Raw genomic sequence first — 23,480 nt, forward strand, 5'->3', positions numbered from 1 at the left:
TGGTATTGTTTACATGAAAATAAATATGGCAGCCTCCATGTCACTCTCACCTCATGTTCTCTTTAAAGGGGCCCTGACCTGAGTAGTCTTTAAAAATGAAATTGTGACTTACCTGGGGCTTCCTCCAGCCCACTGTAGGCCGCGATGTCCCCCTAGCATCGTCTTGGCTCCTCTCCCTTTGCCGGCTCCATTATTGTACGAGTTCGGCCTGAAGTCGTCAGGGCTGTTTCCCACTTTGCCTATACGCGTCATCACACCGGCCGGCGACGCGTCAATGCTGGCCAGTGTGAGAGTCCTGCGCTTGTGCGGTTCTCTAATATTGAACCGCGCATGCGTAGGACTCTCACGCCGGCCGGCTTGATGACCCTGACAACTTCAGGCCGAAGTTGTACAATAACGGAGCTGCCAGCTGGCACAGGGAGAGGAGCCAGGAGGACGCTGGGGGTCCTTGTGGCCTACGGTGGGCTGGAGGAAGCCCTATGTAGGTCACAATTTCATTTTTAATGACTGCTCAAGGTCCCTTTAAGGCTAGTGGTTGCCATTTAAACTGGATTTTAAGCGTCCCATTACTGCATAAGCCAAGTAGATACAAAAGTCACGTCTAAAAAAAATATAAAAAATGGCGTCTTTCACTTCAAAGAAGCCGTTACAGTTTTCAAATATGCTGTAGTGATATACAGCAAGGCCAATTGCAACAAACACAATTTTAAACTGAATGCTAACTGCAACAAACTACAGCAAGGCCCTCGTTCAATTTCTTTTTCTCTTGAGCTTTCTCTTAAGAGATAATTTTCCACTTTTCCTATAAATTAACTTATCAGCACTTGAAAAAGTACCAAAAAGTAGATAAAACAACACTATCACAATTATTTTGAGTATTTACCTGCTTGCTGAGGGCTTAAAATACATTTTATTGATAAAGTGTGAAAATATAATCTGGGAGAACACTCGGGAGAAAAAGTCAATTGAATAGGGGTTCCGGAGTAAAGTTACTCAGTGGACTTTCTCATACTTTGTTCCCAGCAAAACAACAAAAAGTTACAAATCTATTCTAAAAGAAACAGTTCATTGCAAAACCTGTCCAGCTTGTGTGCTGTAGCTAAGACATGTCCCAACTGGCTTGAGTGTCAATAAATATGAATGTAATGTTTACTGGCAGACTGTGAGCTCAATGCTCTAGCCAGGATTGCAGTATTCACACAGCTCTAAAAATCGGATTTTGCCGGAGACATAAAAAAATTGGGAGACATTTTTCAAAAGCATAAAACACCCTATTTACAATATTTATGAAAAACGATTTGTAAATGTGTTCCTTTGAATTCTGAGTAGAAGGAGGGATAAAGTTGCTTATTCTGTTAGAGATGTGGTTGAAAAACAGCCAGTGGCAATTTGTGTGCCTGTTGAATGGCGCTTTGCTTTCCTCTATTACAGTTCAGGACAAACTAATGTGCTATACCTGTGGTTGTTTGACAATCAGTAAGATATTAAAGCGGTATATAACCCTGACATAATATTCAATAAAAACATGTTTTCCTACTTGTTATATGCCATACAGTTATCATATTTTCTTTTGTGCATAAGTGTTTTTATTCATTTAGAAATTACAAGTTCCCAAAGTACAGTTTTTTTGCTCTGAGAGCTGCCTTTGCATTTTATTCATAATTGGTTTATTCATCTTGAATTTTGAGCAGAAATGCTTTCTGAGTGTCTGACTGTGTTCAGGAGTGTCTGCACCTTCAGAGAAGTATTAACTTAGGCCCCGTTCACATCTGAGTGTTTTACCAGCTATTTCGGCAAAACGCTCAAGCGCTAGCGCTTTTTAAAGCGCTAGTGCCATAATACCCTATGGGCCCGTTCTCACTTGGGTGATTTGCGTTAATCGCCGGCGATTAACGCAAATTGCCAAACGCAAATTTGTTTCCTGCACTATTTTCAGGTGATTTCCCAGCAATCGCATTTAGCGCTATAGAAGCGCTAAACGTGATCGCGGAAAAAATCGCCAAGTGTGAATGGCGATTTTTTTGCGTTAATCACCAAAAATCGCCAGAGCAAAACGCTAGCAAAAGCGCAAGCGTTTTTCAAGTGTGAATGGGCCCTTAATTGTATCAAATGAGGAATGTAAACACAAGATAACATTATCTCCAGTTTGGATGCTTCCAGGGAACTTGTAAATCCTGTGTTTAACTAATTGAATGCTGTTCTAGTAAAAAAAAAATGGTGGTATTATATAACATGCTGTAAATAATCTTTTAGAGCAAAGAAGAAATGCTGGGTTTCATTCCGCTTTAAGGTGGGCAAACATGATTAATATGCAGGGCTGTGGAGTCAGAGTGCTTTCATAAACTGAGGAGTCGGAGTCAGGAGTCAGATGATTTTTCTACCGACTCCACAGCCCTGTTAATATGTCCTCCAGATTCAATCTGTTTAAAGGTGGCCACTAATGATACAATTTGCTGAACAATCGTTTACGAACAATTCTTCATATGAACCATCAGTAATGATTATTTGGGACCACTAAAGGACAAAATTCTCCTAACCAATGCGATCAGATTGCCTGGATTGATCCGAAAATCGGATGGATGTCATGATTCTGATTGGATTGGTTAGGAGACTTTTTTACATTAGTGGTTGACAAAAGATCATTTCAAATCCTTCATGTGTAGAATCGTTAGTAAACGATCGTTCAGCAAACTGTATTGTTAGTGGCCACCTTATTGGAATTTACCGGTAATCTATTGACCCCAATATGACTGATAAACTTAAGATCTAAAAGAGACACATTGTGATTTGGCACAGAAGTACATTTTTCTCAAGTAGGCAGGAGGAAAAGTGATGGGGTAGTAATACCGGTCTAGCGCTTTACTGAATCCAGCAGTATAATGTTAGTGGAGACAGCAGGTCTATAATATATAAATATATATTATCAATCGCATTTGTACTGTAACCTGACAGTAATTGGGTAACACGGTAGTAGACGGATTGCTACTCAATTCAAAAATAGTTTTATTGGCATGAACAAGATACATACAGGTATTGCAAAAGCAAGGAGACACCAGGGACCTAAAATGGACTGAGTCCTGGGGAACCGGGTGGGATAGAGGTTCCCTGATTAATTTCTGATAGAGTAGTAATGGATCAATTGCCAGATAGGGCCGCTACTAAAGTGTGTATGGCTAACCTTATAGGTTTATATAGGTAACCCTGGTACCAATAAGTAAATGTAGTTTAACCACTTCCCAACTGAGGGGTTTTACCCCCTGACCACCAGAGCAATTTCCACCTTTCAGCGCTCCTTCCATTCATTCGTCTATAATTTTATCATTACTTATCGCAATGAAATGAACTATATCTTGTTTTTTTCGCCACCAATTAGGCTTTCTTTAGGTGGGACATTATGCCAAGAATAATTTTATTCTAAATGTGTTTTAATGGGAAAATAGGAAAAAATGTGGGAAAAAAAATTATTATTTTTCAGTTTTCGGCCTTTATAGTTTTTAAATAATGCATGCTACTGTAATTAAAACCCATTAAATGTATATGCCTATTTATCCTGGTTATAAAACAGTTTAAATTATGTCCCTATCACAATGTTTGCCGCCAATATTTTAATTGGAAATAAAGGTGCATTTTTTTCAGTTTTGCGTCCATCCCTAATTACAAGCCCATAGTTTATAAAGTAACAGTGTTATACCCTCTTGACATAAATATTTAAAAAGTTCAGTCCCTAAGGTAACTATTTATGTATTTTTTTTTAAATTGTACATTTTTTATTTATTTTTTTAATTACAAAAAAAAATAAAAAATTGGGGAGTGTGGGAGGTAAGGAGTTAATTTTTTGTGTAAAACTAGTTTATTTGTGTGTAAAAAATGCTTAGGGTGTAGATTTACTATTTGGCCACAAGATGGCAACAGTAACTTTTTGTTTCATGCAACCTGCAAGCGTCCTTCTGGACGCTTGCAGGAAGTAGAAAGAGGCTGGGAGTTTGTTATTGCTCACAATGATCGCGCTGCTCAGCCGAGCGGCAGCGGATCATTGCGGGGCTTAGATTAACGAACGGGAATGGATTTTCCCGTTCGTTGATCTCTGGGCAAGCGGCGTGTTTACGAGCGGGAGCGCGGTCAGCGGCGGGAGTGCACAAAGTACGGATTTCTCCGTCCCTGGGGGTTAAAGGATGGAAAAAGGGACGGAGAAATCCGTACGGGCGGGGGTAAAGTGGTTAAATTTAGATTGTAAGCTCACAAGGTCAGGGCTCTCTCCATTTTGTGTCTTGTAAAATGCTGTATGTTTTGCTAATTACCATACAATTGTCCATGTAACTTATTGTACTGTCTACTACCTGTATATTACCGTATGTACCAAGTCTGTATTGTCATGTATACCAATGTCTGTATATTGTGTACCCTCTTCCATTGTACAGAGCCATAAAAGATGATGATTTTCATGACCATCTAACCCAGCACCTGTAATACACCACCTTCAAGTTGTTGTATTACAATAAGTAAGGGAGACATTTAAGAATCACCTGACCACCGTCATGGTGGAAATCTTTTACTGGTAAGTATAATGCACTTCATATATAATCTAGAGCATAGTTCCCCAACCCTGTCCTCAAGGCCCACCAACAATACGTTTTGCAGACCACAAACATGCACAGGTTAGGTAATTAGTGTCTCAGCAGAGCCGATTAACTACCTCTATGGATTTTCACAGAACATGCACTGTTGGTGGGCCTTGAGGACAGGGTTGGGGAACACTGAATTCTAGAGGACTGGTGTATTCATTTCAGCCAGAGAGAGAATATATTTCAAAATGTATCTCTCTATGCTAAAATTCACATAGCAAAAATCTTATTTCCGTTTTTATAAATTGCACAAATCAAAAAATGTAAATTATTAGTGCATTAAGCCAAATTAAAAATATAATTTCAGTATGATTTTTAGAAGTTGGCCCTTAATTCTATTCATCATCTGATATTTATTGTGCTTTTCAGAGCATATGGTAAGTTGTCATCTAGGTTTAGCAAATGCAAAGCAGAACTGGATATCACTCTCAGCCATGATTAGCATTTAGGACAAAAACATTGGCTAAAGAATAGGGCAAAAAAAGAAGAGTTTACAGCATTAAGATTGAAACCATGTGGAAGTGAGAAAGACATAATGGCCCTGGCATTCAAAACACACGAATTAGTGATACTTTTCTAGTTTCCTGTAAGAAAAGTGTCTGAAAACTTTTAATTAGAAACATTCCTAGCGTCACAGAAACAGTAACCAGCCTTTTAGAAGTTAGCATGACATGAGCACTAAAATGAGAATGCTGTATAATGAGATTGATATTACTTGAATACGTCCATGCAGACAATTACTAGGAATTGTGTAGTACTTACATGTACCAGTACAGTTCCATTGTCTTCCAGTACCTTTCTTTCACAAGCACATCATTTTGGCATGTTTGTTTCTGAAGACAAAAAAAGTAAGATCTTAATATAATATTTCCAAAGGTTCTGCTGTTCACAGAAATGTAATTCACATTTACAAAATATTCTGAATACATGTAAAAATGAACTAGTCATTTAAACTCTCACTAACAGGGTTTTAAAATTTTTGCAAACCACAAACAGAGGCTTCCAGGTGTTTCTAGTAGTGTGACAGTGGTTAGAGGCAGCTACAACAGGTGTCTAACCACCCTATAAAACACTGCAATGGGCAAACTGCTGAAGCACAGTAACTACATACAAAGTTGAGGACAGTTACCAGTCTGCAGGTGCTGAATATCAGTTTCCTGATCACACTCAACCATGCCCCCATCTGCATGTGTGCCATTTTCCCTGTACTGACATGCACAGCAGTTTTGAAAGATAGCCTCAGGATCTTTTCACACTGGCGTGGTGCGGCAATTAACTGCAGCCTACCGCTAGTAAGTCTAAAGGGGCCCATACACCTAACGATTTTTGCGCCAATATACAGCAGTTTCGATCACTGATCGAATCTGCTGTGAAATCGTTGTGCAAACGCTGACAGAACGTCCGATTTTCGTCCGAAATCAATCGTTCCCGATCGGTCCGTGCGAAAGATTTCCCTCGATCGCCGGCGGGTCGGGAGTTCATCGATAGCGGCGTTTGAATGCCCGACGACCGACGCTAGCAGCAATACATTACCTGCTCCGCTGGCGCGTATCCCCTCTGACCCCGCTGCTCCTTCTCCGCTGGGTTCCGGCTGGCTTCACTTACTTCCTGTCCCGACAGGAAGTTTAAACAGTAAAGCGCCCTCCACTGTTTAAACTTCCCCGGACAGAAAGAAGTGAAGCCAGCCAGAACCCGGAGCCCAGCAGGAGAAGGAGCAGCAGGGACAGAGGGGGACTGGCGCCGGCCGGAGCAAATAATGTATAGCTGGCGGGGGGCGGCGGCAGCTCCACAGATTGTGATTGGTTTCATGCTGAAATCGAATCACAATCTGTTTGCGGTAAAGGCAGTTATACGATCCCTCTCTGATCAGATTCGATCAGAGAGGGATCTATTTGTTGGTCGATCTGATGGCAAATCGACTAGTGTATGGCCATTGGCCACCTCAAGAAGTACCCTATCTAATGCGAGCGCATAGCTACGTTATCGTGCGGCTCCTGCAACGACCTGAGGCGGACCAGAAGTCATGTAAGTCTATATCGAGGCGCGTTTTTAAACAGACGGCCGCAGTTTTATGCGTATTTTAGAAGCGTATTTTAGCAATATGCTTCGAAGGCAAGTGATCGCTTCGCCACAGGAAGTGAGCATCACTTCCTTCTTGGACAGCTGCCAGACGTGACTAACGGGGTAATCCCTGAAGGCCTGTTTTCGGCAATGCAGTCCCTAGACCGAACCGCTACCACCAATGTGAAACCGGCCTCAAGCTACTAGAACCCTGGCATGGATCTTGATGCTAGTTGTGTAACTGTTTAATCCTGGTGTTAACTTTTGCACAGTTTCTGTTGAGTTAAAAAGGAACTGAAACTGAACTCATGAGAAAATTAATGTTATGTAGTAGCATAGTATGCAGGACTGTACTGTTGTTTCATATTCTTATTTTCATTTTAAGATGGTACATTTTGACTGTGAAGTGTGCACAACAGCCATATCAGTATGATGTAAAACTTGGATTATTCAAACTTCATTGTTTTAAAAAAAAACTTCATTCATTTAGCTCCTAACAAAAAATATAATTAGCTTTGAAACTTGAGAGCTAGAAAAGTATTTCTGTGTTCCAAATATTTCTGAAGTGATTTCGGATGTAGCATATACTTACACCAGCAAATTAACCACTATTTCTTCAATTATACTACCTGCAAAGATGTTACCGCAATAAATGCACTCTCTAAATAGATTTGTTAATACAAAGAATTTGATCAGCGTCTTCCCATCGTTAAACTTTGGAAACTATAGTGATTAGAACAACAGAAATAACCACTTGAAAACTGACTAATAAATTCTACCTTCCTGAACCAAGAACATTTTCTTCCTCGGTTTAAATGCAATGGAAGCACCAGGAAATTCTTTAGCAAGTGTATTTCCTATTTTTGAAGATTATAATTTGGAACAATATATAGTTTAAAAATGCATTGGCTCATCTGATGATTGATGCAGAATTCCAGCCAAAATGTATTTTGTACTTGTTTTCACAGAGTAGGGACTCTAAAAGAAGGAATAAGACAAATACACAGAGAACATAGAGGCATGGGGCCGTATGCAATTCACTTTTTCACCTAGGAGATAATTTGTCATTTTTGATTTATGATAACTTTTTAGCACTTTGCAATGGAAAAAGTATCAAATAGTAGGTAAAAATGTACTATCAGAATTATTTTGAGTATTGGTTTGCTTGCTGGTGGTTTAAAAGGTATTTTATTGACAAGTTTAAAAATATCACCTAGGAGAAAACTCAGGTGAAAAAGGTAATTGCATAAGGGCCATGATGTGGAGCAACTGTGTCAAAGCTAAAAACCCCATTTGGGAGATGGGCCTTGACTTTGCATCCCAATAAGCTGATAAACTGGCACAGAAGCATTTTAAATGGAATAGTAAACTACAACTTTGTTGACTACAGGGCTTGTGGCACATTCTCGAGCCAAGTTAAGATAGTTCTTAGTCGAGTTCTCAGTGATTTAGTGATAACAATTACTTTCAGTTTCTAACACTGAGCGCACACATTCCCTCATTGATCACCTCACTTTCCACAATATTCTGCCTTTTCTAGTGTATTCACAAGCAGCATGCATCTTCTTATAGTAAATGTGACCCAAGGCAAAGCTACCTATTGTAAGCACAGAAATACATCAGAATCAATTTATTTCACCAAGTTTGCACTTACAAGGAATTTGTCTTGGCAGTTGCTTAAAAAAACACAAACAAAAACAATACAAGGACAGACAGTGTGTATATTACAAGTCAAGAGAACAGTATGTAAATATAATGGCAGTAAGCAAGGTAAGAATTGTCCATTTTCAGTTCTGTGCTGACTACTTTCCAGTCCTGGCAGCTCTAGCGTGGTTCTGCATGAAGTATGGCTAATGCCTGAGGAAAAAAGCTGTTCCTGCGTCTAGAGGTCTGAGTTGCGATTGACCGGAATCTTACTCCTGAAGGCAAGAGCTGGAAGATGGAGTTTGCAGGGTGAGAGGGGTCAGAGGCAATCTTGGTCACTCTCTTTCTGCACCTGCTAGCGTAAAGATCCTGCAGGGAAAGTAAGCTACAGCCAATTATCCTTTCCGCTGTTCAGATGATGCGCTGCAGCCTCCCCTTTTCTAATGCTGAGCAGGAGCCAAACCATACAGTTATAGATGATGTTATGGTGGATTCGATGATTGCAGTGTAGAACTGAACCATTAGATTTTGAGATAGGCCAAACTTTTTCAGCTGCCGTAGATGGTACATCCTCTGCTGCGCTTTCTTAACGATAGTGGCCGTATTGTTATCCCATTTTAGGTTGTTTGAGATTGTGGACCCAAGAAACTTGAGTGACTCTACCTGGATTATTGTGGATCCATTTATGGTTAAGGGGAGGTGCTGGGGGGAGATCTCTTGAAGTCTATGATCATCTCCATGGTTTTAAGAGCATTTAGTTCCAAGTTGTTTCTGCTGTACCAGGAGGAAAGCTGTCCCACCACATGCCTGTATGCAAACTCGTCCCTGTTTTGTATGAGACCAACTACTGTTGTGTCATCTGCAAACTTCAGAACCTTAACATATGGATCTGTGGAGATGCAGTCATTGGTATAAAGTGAATAGAGCAGTGGGGAAAGCACACAGCCCTGGGGTGCACCAGTACTGACCGTCAGAGAGCTTGATATGTGTTTCCTAAGTCTAACATGCTGTCTCCTGTCAGTTAAGAAATTGGTTATCCATTTGCAGATGGATTCAGGTATGTGTAGCTGGGAGAGCTTGCTGTGTAGCAGTGATGGAATTATGGTATTAAATGCAGAGCAGAAATATATGAATAAAATTCTGGTGTAGGTTCCTGGGGTGTCTAGATGCTGTAGTACATATTGCATACACATGTTAACGGCGTTGTCAGTGGATCTATTGGGTCTGTAAGCAAATTGCAGAGCGTCCAGCAGGGGATCTGTGATGGATTTCAGATAAGCCATTTTCAGTTTTTCGAATGCTTTCATGACCAATGATGTCAGGGCAACAGGCCTGTAATTTTAGATTTTTTGGAATTGGTACAATGATTGAGCTTTTAAAACAGGCAGGGACAACTGAGAGTTCCAGCGATGATTTGAACATGTCTGTGAATACAGGCGCTAATTGATTGGCCCAGAATTTCAAACATTTCGCATTCACAGAGTCTGGCCCAGCTGATTTCTTAGTGTTCTGTTTTTTGAAAAGTTTGTTTACATCGATTGGCATATTGGTAGAACATGCAAATCTGGCTGGCCTCCTGTGTTGTGTAGATGCTGAGGCACCGCAGGGGGTGTAGACGCTGGCTGGTTGGCGGATTGCTCAGTTTGCCTGTTGCAGAGATGCAAACTATGCAAATTGACTTTGTGTGTTTGGCTTTTGTTGGTAGTGTCAAACCTGCATTAAAATGTATTCAGTTCATTTGCAAAATGCAGGTTGTCTAGTGATTGTGGAGGCTTTTTTCTGTAGTTGGTAATTTCATGTAGAGATTTCCATATTGTGGATGAGTCGGCCGCGAAACATTTTTCCTCGAGTTTCTTAGAGTAATCTTTTTTTGCGTCGGTAATGGCTCTCTGCAGTTTGTATTTCGCAGCTTTGTAGAGGACTTTATCGCCTGAACGATATGCCCTTTCTTTATCGAGGTGCAGCTTTCTAAGATGTGATGTAAACCAGGGTTTATCATTATTGTACCTGATGTATTTTTTTGTGGGGATACAAAGGACAACATAGGAACCGCATTAAAATGAAATATCTTGCTAATACTAACCGCTGACAGTAGCTGATGGATGAAGTAAAGGGGAGAAAAAGCGGGAAAGATTTGAAACTGTCTGTTTTTTACTGTTCCACTAGGATCTCTGGATTATCATCATAAATAGAGATAGTAAGAGTAAAAATCTCTTTAATCAGGTAGCAAACTGCAATGTACACATTCTCATAAAATCTCCATTTCCTGTTTGAAATGTCACTGATGCTTCAGGCTTTCCACTGTTGTGCAGCCTTATCATGAAGGGTTTTGACCTTTTCAAGCAAGGCTCTGTTGAGAGTTAAAAGTGTCAAAGGTAACTGTCATTTAGAGGAGGGGTATCTGTCTAACTGGGACAATGACAACAGTAAAAAACAAGCCCTTCTTAACTCTTACTAAAGTCACCCGAAGCTAAAAAGAAAAACTGCCTCAAATAATGTAACTTTGTTTTGAGAGGCAGCTTTGCTAGTTTAAGTATACTAAATGGTATATTTCCGGCAAACCAAGGGGGCAACTGTCACATTTTTCCTATTACTGCCTACAGCACATTTTTTTTATTCTGTTGTATGCCCGCACTTTGCACAAGTTTCATTTCGTGGCTAGTAATGTAAATGTTCAAAAAATTGCCCTAGCTTGCAAATGTTTCCTGACCTGTCTGCCCCCTCACAGCAGCTCCATCTTGCTCAAGGGTCAGCCTTCTAAGGATCTCTGACTCTGATCGCGCTTACATGGTAATGTACAGAACCAATATTAGAAAAAAAGTTGTCTGTCCAACTACTGTGTTTCTCCGAAAATAAGACAGTCTTATATTAATATTTGCTCCAAAAGATGTGCTATTGCTTATTTTCAGGGGATGTCTTATATTTCTATCAGAAAGTGTATCTCAGCAGAACATTTCCTGTTCCTTTGTACTGTGCTGTTCGTGGATTTGAAGGTATGCTACTCTACTGATCAGGCACCTGCCCTGTCACCCCTGCTTATATATAGCTGATAACCTTGCTGTATGCTGGGATCACAGAACTGGTGCCCAGTCAGCACTGCACCACTGTGTCACTGTCCCCGCTTGCTGGCTGCCTCTTCATTAACTTCCGCTAGGGCTTACTTTCGGGGAGGGCTTATGTTTCAAGCATGCTCAAAATTTCAGCTAGGGCTTATTTTCAGGGAAAGAGGGTATTTATGGACCCAACTGTACATGCTAATATGTCTTTTTAGAAGAGGGACCTTCTAGAGAAGAGAATCTTGGGTTAATTCCAGTGACAACTTGGAAGATGCATTTTCTGCATTATTACAAGCAAATTTTGCAAATTGCAAATAGTCTGACCAATATTTCTGATTTTTGGCAATAAAACAGCGCAACTACTGCTCCATCCAGAAAACTATAAAACCCTTGGAACTAGGTAAATATACAATGAAATTCGCGGATAAGTGAATCCATGGCTTAAGTGGCAGAGGTAAGGGTAAGAGATGACCCACAGGTGAAATCTGTGAACTCTTACTTCGAGCACACACATTACAGTTTCTGATAAAGGCTTTAGCATCTTCTGCCAAAGAAGGCCACCAAACATGTTGTTTCAATAACCTGATGGTCTTCTTTTCCCCTGGATGACCAGTAGTTTTGGTTTTATAAAAAATGTAATGTCTACAGCTGAAGAAACGGGCACAAAAAGACAATCAACAGGTTTTCCCAGAGGTGAATCAATATGACTGGATTCCAGAAGTATAGCTAAATCTAGAGATAGAGTAGATCTATTTAGGGCTGTGACCACACATTTGCTAGACAAAATATACTTGGGCACCTCAGATTAAAGTGAACCAGAGACTAAGCACTGCCATGTATTTTACCATATATATCAGTGGAAACATTAGAGAAAACACCTACCCTGCTCTCTGTTTCATTATTCACTGCTAAGCCTGCTTGTTATCAGCCCTGATAAAATCCCCGACTGAGCATTCAGTCTGGCTTTGCTCAGGAATCATTATGGCTGTGTCATTATAGCAGAGCCAAAAAGGGGCAGGCTTGGGCTTGACGACGTCAGAGAAGACAGACTCAGCTAAAATGATTCCTGAGCAAAGCCAGACTGAATGCTCAGTCGGGGATTTTTATCAGGGCTGATAAGAAGCAGGCTTAGCAGTGAATAATGAAACGGTAGGTGTTTTCTCTAATGTTCCCACTGATATATATGGTAAAATACATGAGGGTGCTTCGTCTCTGGTTCACTTCAAGAAGGAAGAGTTTCAAAAGGGCAAGAGAAGACATCTGCCTTGACATTTTTTTGTACATGTTGGTAAAATTAAATCTAGAGAAAAACAGATTTTTGACCATGCATCATATAAACACTCGGTTACACCCAGGCTTTTAAGTGCCCAAGATATTGGAACTGATATGTTAGAAAGCAGAGGAATTACAAGAGCTTATGTATCTACGTGTCGCTGGTGTGTTGGGTGCAGGGTGAGCCGAATGACAGTTTTCCCAGCTGCTTCAAAACTCCCTGGCGATGTTAAATATTATTCTCCCTCCGAGTTGTCGCAACTCGGATGGAGATGTAATTCGGGATCCAGCAACCAATGGAGCCCCGAATTACACTTCCATGCCCCACGCAGCATTACATTGCTGCAGTGCGGTGCCTAGTTTTGGCACTCCGCACTGCGTAGTACCATGCACTGAAACAACCTGCTTCGCCACCAGAACCCAAAAGAAAAATACACAGGATAGGGATAAACAGGCAGTCCATGTTCTTACATGTAATCAGATGGCTGTCAATGTACAACAGGCGTAGACCAGACAAGCAAAGGGTCATACACAGATAATCCAATCCAAAATTAATACCAGTGGATAATCCACAAAGTAGTGGAGTACAGGCAATAGGTCAGTCCAGGCCGCAATCTCATAACAGGGTCAAAAGGCAAAGCAAAGATCGTACACAGTTTTCCACAGATATTACACCCATCAGAGTAGCACAAGGTAGCTATCGCTATCACCGGCAAGGATACAATGATGAGAGCAGGCTTCAATAGCAACAGAGGATTATGGAACCAAAATTGTGACAGCCCATTGGCTGTTCCTATGGTACTGCAGCCAAGCCTGCAGTACCCATATTAAACCACTACAAAAGCCGTCTGAGCACATAAGTCAAGGGACAAGATGTGTGCCCTTGCCTATAGAGCCTGTGATGTCTACACACAAATAAATGCATGGCCCCTGAAAGTGTCATGCTGGCCCAACCCAGAAGCGGCTATGGGAGCATGACGGGGCATGCGCGTGACCGAGCCGCCCTTGTGCGACAAAGCACCACTTTACTTAAGTACCAGACCATCCAGCAAAGGACTGGAGCGGCCCTGGGAGATTGCGAAGGACCAAAAAACCTGAAGAGGGCTGGAGGAAGCCCCAGGTAAGTATGCATTCTGAGACACTATTCATCTCAGGTTTCAGATTCAGTTCAGATTCCAGGCAGAGCTCCTCTTCGCTATCCCAGTTTGTACTAGCATCATTAGAGGGGGGTTGAGCATGTGCTGTGTTTTCTATACCTGGGCCTGCAGCACTGCAAGATGGAGGATGCAGGTCAGCCACATGTAATTGCTGCTGACGCGTGTCACCATTTTGGGGCTGGTGATCTGACTGTGAGGTTCTGCTGTCAGTGCTGGCTAAGCTCTGGCAGAAGAAGGCAACCCCTCTCAACCACTGTGGATCCCTATGGAGCAAGCAGTCACACTGCTGAGAGGGTGGCGCCATCGTGATCCGACTGTATGTACTACTCAATGGTCTCCTAAGCGTCATTTCCTTTCGGTTTGCCAGAATGAGGCTTTGATGCCGGGGTCCGGGCAACCTAGTGAGCAGATATGAGCACTTCAGGGAGCTCTATGACAAGGCTGTGAGTGGTTTGAGATTGATGTGCCTGGGAGCTTGGCAGAACAGGGTCCTAAGCCACTGCCATCTTGGCTCTGCCACCCTGGAGCTCATCTTTAAGGTGAGTTGTGCCAAAACTGAACAATACAATAAACTCAGAGCATATAATTATCACCTATAATCATTGAGGACTTCTCATGAATTTCATCCCTCCTCCACATTTTGGCCACTATGCTCCAAGCCTTCAAACCTTTACGTGCATCCATAAAACTTCAGACAAGCATACAACCTGTCATAGTTGCCCTTAAGATACCAATCCAAATCTGTAGCTGATGTCAAAACACTCACTACCTCATCTATTTTGTAAAGGCATGTTTCTTCCCTAGTGTTTCTTGTATATGCAGAATAAATTATTTTATTGTACATGCACCTGTATCTGTACCTGGATGTTTTTATAACATGCATAAACTATGTTTGCAGTCTTGGTTTTGTGTTGCTAAATGTTCCGATTGTACTGTGCTATGTATGCATTAATTGTACCCTCTGTTGTCTGTATTGTACTCTGTACAGTGCTATGGAAGATGATATTATATAAATAAAAAATATTAGTAATAAGAATTGCATTTTCCAGGTAGGCTTCTATGGGCAATATACTGTACATTTTATCATATGTGAGTTTAGTTTTATCATTTATTTTGTGGGGTTGGAGAGTGAAGACAACTGGAGCAAAAATAAATCTGCTGTCCGCTGAAATCAAGTTAGATTTATTGCTTCAGTTCCTAGCGAGTAAGACGGCCTTTCACAAAATATTACAACACTGTATTATTTAATGTATACTACCGTATATCGTTCTAAAACATAAAATCCACCAGTTTTTTTTGTTGTTTAGGCAGAAAGGGTAACAGAACAATGCAATGAATGTTTCAATATACTCTATGGCTGTGTACAGTATTACTATACTGTTCAAAAATATTTCCTGGCCTCTCTATGGTAACCAGGCACACTTAAAACACAGCTCATAAACTTTAACCGTGCTTTAAACAAGAAACATCTGCTTTAAATTCTGTAGAAACGTCTTGCTGAAGCTGGTATCACATGTATAAGAGCAATTCTGTTATATGCAACACTTGAAGCAGATCTTCACTGTAACTTCTGGTCTGTTTTAAATTATAAAACCATGGTTAGCAGAGGGGTATGAGTCATTTTACATATCAATCTCAGAAAAGGGCAATGCCAAAGAGTGCTAAAATTATCGAGTTATTACATTTATCTAACATGCTAGCAAGGCCGTGCTCAAGGTTCTACAAGCTAGACTGAAGCAATGTACACAGCGAGAACTGCCAGATGTGCAAGCTGGCTTTAAAAGAGGGAGAGGCAACAGAGACCAACATGCAATGGAAAAAAAAAAGACGTTTCAGGACGCTTTATCAACTTTTCAAAAGTCTTTGCATGAGTAGATAATGGTAAATTGTCAGATCCTCATATAAATGTATTCTGCACACAGATCATCTCATTTGCCTTGTGAAGACAAGACATGTCTATCCAGCCTACAATTATGCCCAGGCCTTAATGCGCAAGGTATAGAGACTAAAAGAGGGAAAACAATAATTCACCACAATAATAGAGTGGTCAAACACTCCAAATTCAAAAGACAGAGATCAATATCCAATACCAGGGATGAGGCAATACCAATGATAGATAACCAGCCAAGGGTCACACACACTTGAGATCCAATCAACCAAAACCAGGGAGCAGGCAAGAGAGAATCCAATTCCAGGCAAAAGGGTCAGTCCAGGCAGCAATCCAATAGAGTAGGCAATCCAGCAACAAGGGTCACAGCAGAAATTTAGCAAGCTAAAACACCCAGCTACTAGCCAACAAGAGTGAACAAGAGCTAACACTAGACCTGGCAAGTGCACACACTCACAGCCAGGTATTTATATCAGCACCAGCCAATCAGAGTAGACCACACAACCATAGCACCAATTAGCAGTATTTCCTGACAGCCCTGGATTGGCTCCATCTGGAGCAACAGCCACACCTATCATCTACAGTGGCGAAGAGTATAGGATGGGCACGTGGACACAAGCGACTGACTCAATGCCAAGGATGATGCTCGGAGCCGGGCCGGAAAGTGCCTGAATCACCACAGGAGCAAAGGTTAGTTGAGATCATGACAACATTACTAGTACTGGTTTGGATGAGTCACATGCTGGAATTATAAAGGCTGACCAGATTAGCAAAATGAGATATGCCAACAGTACCACTCTGAAAGTCAGGAATAAAGGGCTTGTAGACAAAAGTAAAAAAAAGAAGAAGAAGAAAGTGCCAAAGCTGGTTTGCTTGCTATGTCATCTACCCCAATGAATCATCTGCAAACAGTTTAGGAAGAAGTAAAGGTAGTAACTGATTTAATTTTCCTGAGATCAAAGATGGTGACTGCAATCATGAGGCTTAAAGTGTACCTGAGATGACAAATATTGAATCATTTGTACTTGCCTGGGGCTTCCTCCAGCCTCCTTCAGGCCATGGGCTCCCTCCCTCAAACCCGAACCGCTCCTGACCTTTTTGGCTCGTAACCCAGTCACGCTCTGTTGCCCATCCCAGCCAGAAATGTTCTGTGCCTACGCAAAGTTACTGGGCCAGCCAGCGGAGGACAGCAGAGTCTAAGATGGATAGACAGCGTATGGAAAGCTATGAACATGCCCTTACAACAGCTGAGAGAAGCAGTGACTCACAGGACACATCTGGCGTGCAAATGTACATGGCCTCACAATGGGTCAAATGCCACTAAACAAATGAGGAGGTATTTTTCTTCTTTTTTTTTCCACTGAATAAATATTTAAAGTACCTTGCTAGCTAGGTATAACAGCCAGCAGAGTGGGAGTTACTTCTCAGACACAAAATAGATCCTCCAACAGCACCCACCTGGATTTATGTGTATTTTTAGAGCACTGACATCTTCCCCAGCACTTTACAAAGGTATGTAGTTACGTCTCTCAGAACAGTTCACAATATAATTCCTAGCATAGTCACAGTCTACAGGTGCCCAATAATGATACAATCTAGTGGCTGATCATTTCTGATTGCCGCGGTTATCAACTGGTCATGCCCATTAACGGCACCACTAACCAATTAGATCAGATTGATGGGATCAACCGAAAAAAACAAATTGATACAATTGATCGAATTGGTAAGCGGGAATTAGGGCATTAATGGGCACAACCTATCATTTTTGATCGATTATCGCAGCGATTGGCCAATTATTGTTCCTTTAATGGGAGCCTTAATGTCCATTGGGCAACCAGTATGTTTTTGGGTTGTGGGAGGAAGACAGAGTGCCGAGAGGAAACCCACACAAATATGAAGCAAACATCCAAACTCCATGAGAGATACTGTCCTGGCTCAGATACAAACCTACAATCTTGTGATTTTCATACAGATTAACTTGGGTCAAACTGAGGTAGGATAACTATATAGGAAAAGAGGAATTGGGCGAAAAGTGTTTAATTGTATGTTATAGCAGCACGTACTTCCTATTTTTTTTAAATCTTTTTATTGGTTTAAAGACAACAACAAAACAAAAATAAATGACAGTGTGGATCAAAAGGAAAGCTTACATTACAGAGATTACTGCAGCATATATAATCGGCTGAGGATCAGCAATGTAACATGGAAAAGGCAGTTTACTAAAACAAAACAAGAGATTTTAGCAGACATCAAACCAACAAACTTTTCTTGGTAAACCAAATACCTTAATAAAATGAACAGACAACACAGTAAGGGTAATGGCAGACTGTATACAGAAGCATAGTAAAAAGCAGGCTTCAAGTTAGAAGGCATTAGTGATGGGTCGTTCGCGAACGAGCCGGCTCTTTGCTGCGAATGACAAGAGCTGGTTCTCAGTTACAAAAGAGCCGATGCCTCAGCCGCCCCACACAGCTCTGATTTGCTGTGTAATAAAGGGCGCTGAGGCATGCTGGGAGATGTAGTCCTCCTCTCGCAGCTTGCAGGAGTGTGTGGGGCGGAGCAGAGCAGTAGCAGGAGGGATTGCACCAGTCAGAGAAGCAGTCTAGAGTTGTCATGGAGACGGGGGCGGGGCTTTTACTCCGATTCTGAGTGGTATCTAGTGATATTTAATGAAGAGCCGATTGAGAGCCGTAAGGGAGCCGATTCAGAAGAGCCGATTCTCTGAGAAGAGCCGGAATTCCCATCACTAGAAGGCATGCACCAACCAAACATCAAAGAGTGTTGATAATACTGGGGGTGATATGAGGCCTGGTCGAGACCGATTCGGAGCACTTGAGCCAGGGATCCAATACTTTACTGAATTAAGAGTGTGCTCCCCTTAAAGGGAATCTGATGTGAAAATAAACTTATGCTATATATGATTTGTATGTGTAGTACTGCTATGAAATAAAACATTAGTAGCACAGAGACGAGTCTCATACTGTTTCCAGTACAGGAAGAGTTAAGAAACATTATCTATGCAAAAGAGCTTCTGTGAGCTCTGGACTTTACAGTCACTTTCAGTGCTAAGTGAGCTTATACAGTATAAGGGAAGGTCAGAGTTAACAAGATTATCCCAGACAGCAAGTGGAGATTCCGTGGTTTTCTTTCACTCTGAAGTGATATTTTTAGCATAAAAGAGGAAGTCTCAGAAGCATTTGTTTATGTGAACCATATGGGAGATTTCCTTCTATTCCCAATAAGCATACCTTAAATGAAATGACAAGGAAATGTAGCTTCTCCTCCAAAAAATAGAAGTATTTTAGACTGGGTGGGTGGGGGGGGGGGGAGTAACAATACATATGCTTAAAGGTACCAAGACCAAATCCACACCTCCAGCATTAGAAGTATCGAGGCATTTACACAGACTTACTGGAGTATAATATATTTCATTGTACAAAAATATCTGAATTAATTTGTCCCATGAACAAATAACAGTTTTCATATACTGTAACTTTCTTCGGCTCAGTCCTCCAACTAGATCTCTTCCCCCCAGTCTGACCACATATTCATAACCTTGCTCTCCCTCTGATTATATTTATCTTCAATCAGTTAAGAATCTAGCACCCGACTCTCTACCTTTAAAGGGACCAAGAAAGCCAACTGTCCTCCAAACTGGGAGGAGCCAGCATGTCGGATTTGATAATACCTAAAGTGAGCCCAAGACGGAAGCTGGAAATCAACGACCATCTGAGACCACGGCTTAAAGTGGTCATGCAAAAATAAGTGATTCCTATACAGCATAATCTCGTTACAGTAAACCCCAAGCGACCAATAAAAGTGGTTTACTATTTCAGAGGTTTACTATATCAGAAATTGCCCTAGAAATGTCCCAGCATGCCCTGGTACATTCTCTGCTGCAAAAGAGCAACTCTGTCCTCCCATTGGAGGTACAGTACAAGCACTTGCACATATGGCGGATTACAAGATTAAGTATACCCTAGGGCTGCATAGCCAGGCTGGACAAATTGCTGGTACAGTATCCAGGGCTCCTTAAAAATGTCGGCCCTCACTAAACAGAGGCAGCCACTCGCTTCCTTTGAGTGGATACCTTGAAACACGTGATTTAGTCAGCTTTATGGTAGGGCCGCCCTGGCCGGTGGGGAGAGCCGCATTTAAGGTGGCCAGAAGGGGGAGGAATAGAGTAAGAGGGCACTTAATCTGCAGCCCGGGAGAGCAGCATTACGTGTGGCCAGACCAAAAGAAGAATAGAGCAGAGGGGCACATGATATGCAGTTATAAGTAAGAAATTTAAATCTGACTTGAGTATTTACTTACTTTATTTACTTTAAAGTATTTACTTTAAATCTGACTTGATTTTACTTCACTTCAGGTAAGACCTAAATTTCCCGATTTATAGTCGAGTATAGAGGGAAATACTGTATATGCAGTATATATAATTAATTATTTTATTTTTCTAAACTTTTAAAATATTTCTCAAAATCCATACAATGTATTCTCATACTGTACTATGCCAGTATTCTCTAATGCCTGGTACACACAATGCAATTTTTCATCAAATTGACGGTAGAATCGATTATTGCTGACAGGTTAGATCTGATTTCCGATCGTGTTTCTGATTGATTTTGTATAGAAGTGATTGGAAAATCAATCGGAAAAACGATTGGAAATCAGATTGGACCTGTTAAAAATTATCGATTCTACCGTCAGTCTGATGGGAAATTGCATCGTGTGTAACAGGTTTAAGAAAGAGCAGCAGGTATCCAATCACTATCGCCTGGCCACTGCCATCCATTAGCTTAAGGACTACAAGGAAAGACAAAGACTTGAGTCAGCCACCCGTGGTTAGTAGACTGATGGTAGCAGTTAAGCTAAGTACACTTGCATTTTCATAGTCCAAAACAGTTTTGATTATCACTACAAGTGACAATCTAGCACAGGCACAATGTTTTACCACGTTCTTCTTTTATTTTGGAAGGATAAAATCAAATCTGTCCCCATTTATACAGTTAGGGCTCATTTCCACTACTTAGGCTGGGACCATTCCTCAAATTGCATGCAATTTAGTTCAATACGAAATCGATGGTAAATGCTTTTCAAAGGTGACGCACAAGTTAATTTGGAAAGATGTGATTTTTAACCTTAATTTGCTTGCATTTGAAAAGCGGAGTCCATGATGCATAAAATCTCAAAAAGCGTGCGATTCCAATCAACGGTATATAGTAAAAGCAAGAAGTTTTGGATCAGGATGATACAATTTATTGGCCAACTTAAAATATATAAGAGTAAGCTTTCAGCTTTTGAGCCTTCGTCAGACTGAATCATGTATTCTTAACTACCTAAGGACCGCATCACGCCAATGGGCGTGAATGTGGCGGCAGCCCCTGGACCACCTAACGCCATTTGGTGTCAAGTCCTGGAGCTGCAGTTTAGCACGGAAGGCGCGCATGCGTGATCGTTCCCTGCCATGATCAGCCTGCTAGCACACTGTTTTTAGCCGAAAAGGGAATAAAACCCCCTTTGTTTACCTTTGTACAGCGATGCGATCTCCTGCAGCGCTGTCCGTGGGACACTCGGCAGTCCCTCAGAGCGGCTGGGGAATGAAGCCCTCTCATAGGTTGATGCGTATGAGAGGCGAGGAAGAGGACGTATGGCCGGTTTAGGACAGGAAAGGAAGGAGGGAAAAGCCTCTCTTTTTAATGAAAAAATAAAAATAAAAAAAAGGATCGCCGCAGCGATCAGAGACCTCCTAAAGAGTGTCCAATAAAGGACAAGAAAAGGAGGAAAAATTCATTTGTGTGGTGGATGTTATGGCTGTGCAGCTGACAAAACTGCACAGCCCTGTATTGTGAAAAATGGCCTGGTCACTAGGGGGGTGTAAGCCTGTGGTCCTGAAGTGGTTAAAAAGACAGCTACTGTACATGTTTTAAGCAATCAAAACTTGACATATGTTACATTTTTTAATTATTTTTGTTATTTGATATGTTTAATTAAATAATTGTTTTTTTACAGATATTTAAACCAAATTTGGTTATAATTTATAAAAATGGCAGATCTCTCAGACTTTCAAAGAGGCCAAATTGTTGGTGCTCGTATGGCAGGCGCTACTGTAACAGAAACTGCCCGAATGCTTGGCATTTCAAGAGGTACTGTCTCAAAAGTAATGACTGCATTTGAAAGAGAAGGAAAAACATCCTCAGCAAAGCACAGTTGTGGCTGAAAGTTGAAGTTGTCTGAGAGAGACCGTCGGACTCTAAATCAAATTCTTATAAAAGCTAGCAAGACCATGGCTCCTAAAATCACTGCAGAACCGAATAAACACCTACAGAACCCAGTTTCCACAAAAACTGTTCGTTGGGAGCTGCATAAATCTGAACTCCACGGAAGAAATGCAATTAGAAAACCCCTGCTTTCAAAGACAAATGTTTCAAAGTGTTTAGAGTGGTGTAGAAACCAATTGGTCCCTCGAGCAGTGGAAAAATGTGACTTTCTCTGACGAATTGTATAAAAGAACAGGGGGAGCATAGCACCACAGAAATATTATGATAATATGCCTAGGCGTGCTATGGGCTAAACCAGGGGTCGGCAACCCGCGGCTCCGGAGCCGCATGCGGCTCTTTTCCACCTTCGCCGCGGCTCCTAGGCGGCTCCGGTGTCAGTGGCTGACTGGCTGCGGCGCGCGTGTGACGCGTGTGCTGTCGCTGGCCGGCAGCCTATCAGAGAGGCCGCCGGACCAGTGCAGTGCAGGGCTTCGGGCGGCCATTTTCCCGTAGCCCTGCAGTGTAATGCAGGCAGGCAGGACATGACGTAGGAGGAGGATCGTGGGAGTTGCGCGCCACAAGGTCGGGACAGGAGGACATCGTGACAGGAGGTCTTCTGACTAGGTGAGTAAATGGTTTTTTTTTTCAGATCTGCTAATGAGCTGTGCATATGGGGGTCATATCTGCTAACGAGCTGTGCATATGGGGGTCATATCTGCTAACGATCTGTGCATATGGGGGTCATATCTGCTAACGAGCTGTGCATATGGGGGTCATATCTGCTAACGATCTGTGCATATGGGGGTCATATCTGCTAACGAGCTGTGCATATGGGGGTCATATCTGCTAACGATCTGTGCATATGGGGGTCATATCTGCTAACGATCTGTGCATATGGGGGTCATATCTGCTAACGATCTGTGCATATGGGGGTCATATCTGCTAACGATTTGTGCATATGGGGGTCGTATCTGCTAACGATTTGTGCATATGGGGGTCGTATCTGCTAACGATTTGTGCATATGGGGGTCATATATGCTAACGATTTGTGCATATGGGAGTCATATCTGCTAATGATTTGTGCATATGGGGGTCATATCTGCTGAAGGATTGTGCATATGGGGGTCATATCTGCTAACGATTTGTGCATATGGGGGTCATATCTGCTAACGATTTGTGCATATGGGGGTCATATCTGCTAACGATTTGTGCATATGGGGGTCATATTTGCTAACGATTTGTGCATATGGGGGTCATATCTGCTAACGATTTGTGCATATGGGGGTCATATCTGCTAACTATTTGTGCATATGGGGGTCATATCTGCTGAAGGATTGTGCATATGGGGGTCATATCTGCTAACGATTTGTGCATATGGGGGTCATATCTGCTAACGATTTGTGCATATGGGGGTCATATCTGCTAACGATTTGTGCATATGGGGGTCATATCTGCTAACTATTTGTGCATATGGGGGTCATATCTGCTGAAGGATTGTGCATATGGGGGTCATATCTGCT

At 41.7% G+C, this 23,480-nt stretch overlaps 1 protein-coding gene across 5 annotated transcripts in view; it reads right to left on the reverse strand.

The window, feature by feature from the left end:
* LOC137518577 (uncharacterized) overlaps positions 1–23,480 on the reverse strand; it is a 105,303-nt gene that overhangs the window by 44,790 nt on the left and 37,033 nt on the right. For all 5 annotated transcript variants that reach the window (XM_068236639.1, XM_068236637.1, XM_068236636.1 and 2 more), the window contains exon 2: positions 5,385–5,455. In XM_068236639.1, the coding sequence (XP_068092740.1) occupies positions 5,385–5,455 (71 nt within the window). The remainder of the gene's footprint in view (positions 1–5,384; positions 5,456–23,480) is intronic.

This window comes from Hyperolius riggenbachi, chromosome 5, assembly GCF_040937935.1.
Source record: "Hyperolius riggenbachi isolate aHypRig1 chromosome 5, aHypRig1.pri, whole genome shotgun sequence".
Taxonomy (NCBI): domain Eukaryota; kingdom Metazoa; phylum Chordata; class Amphibia; order Anura; family Hyperoliidae; genus Hyperolius; species Hyperolius riggenbachi.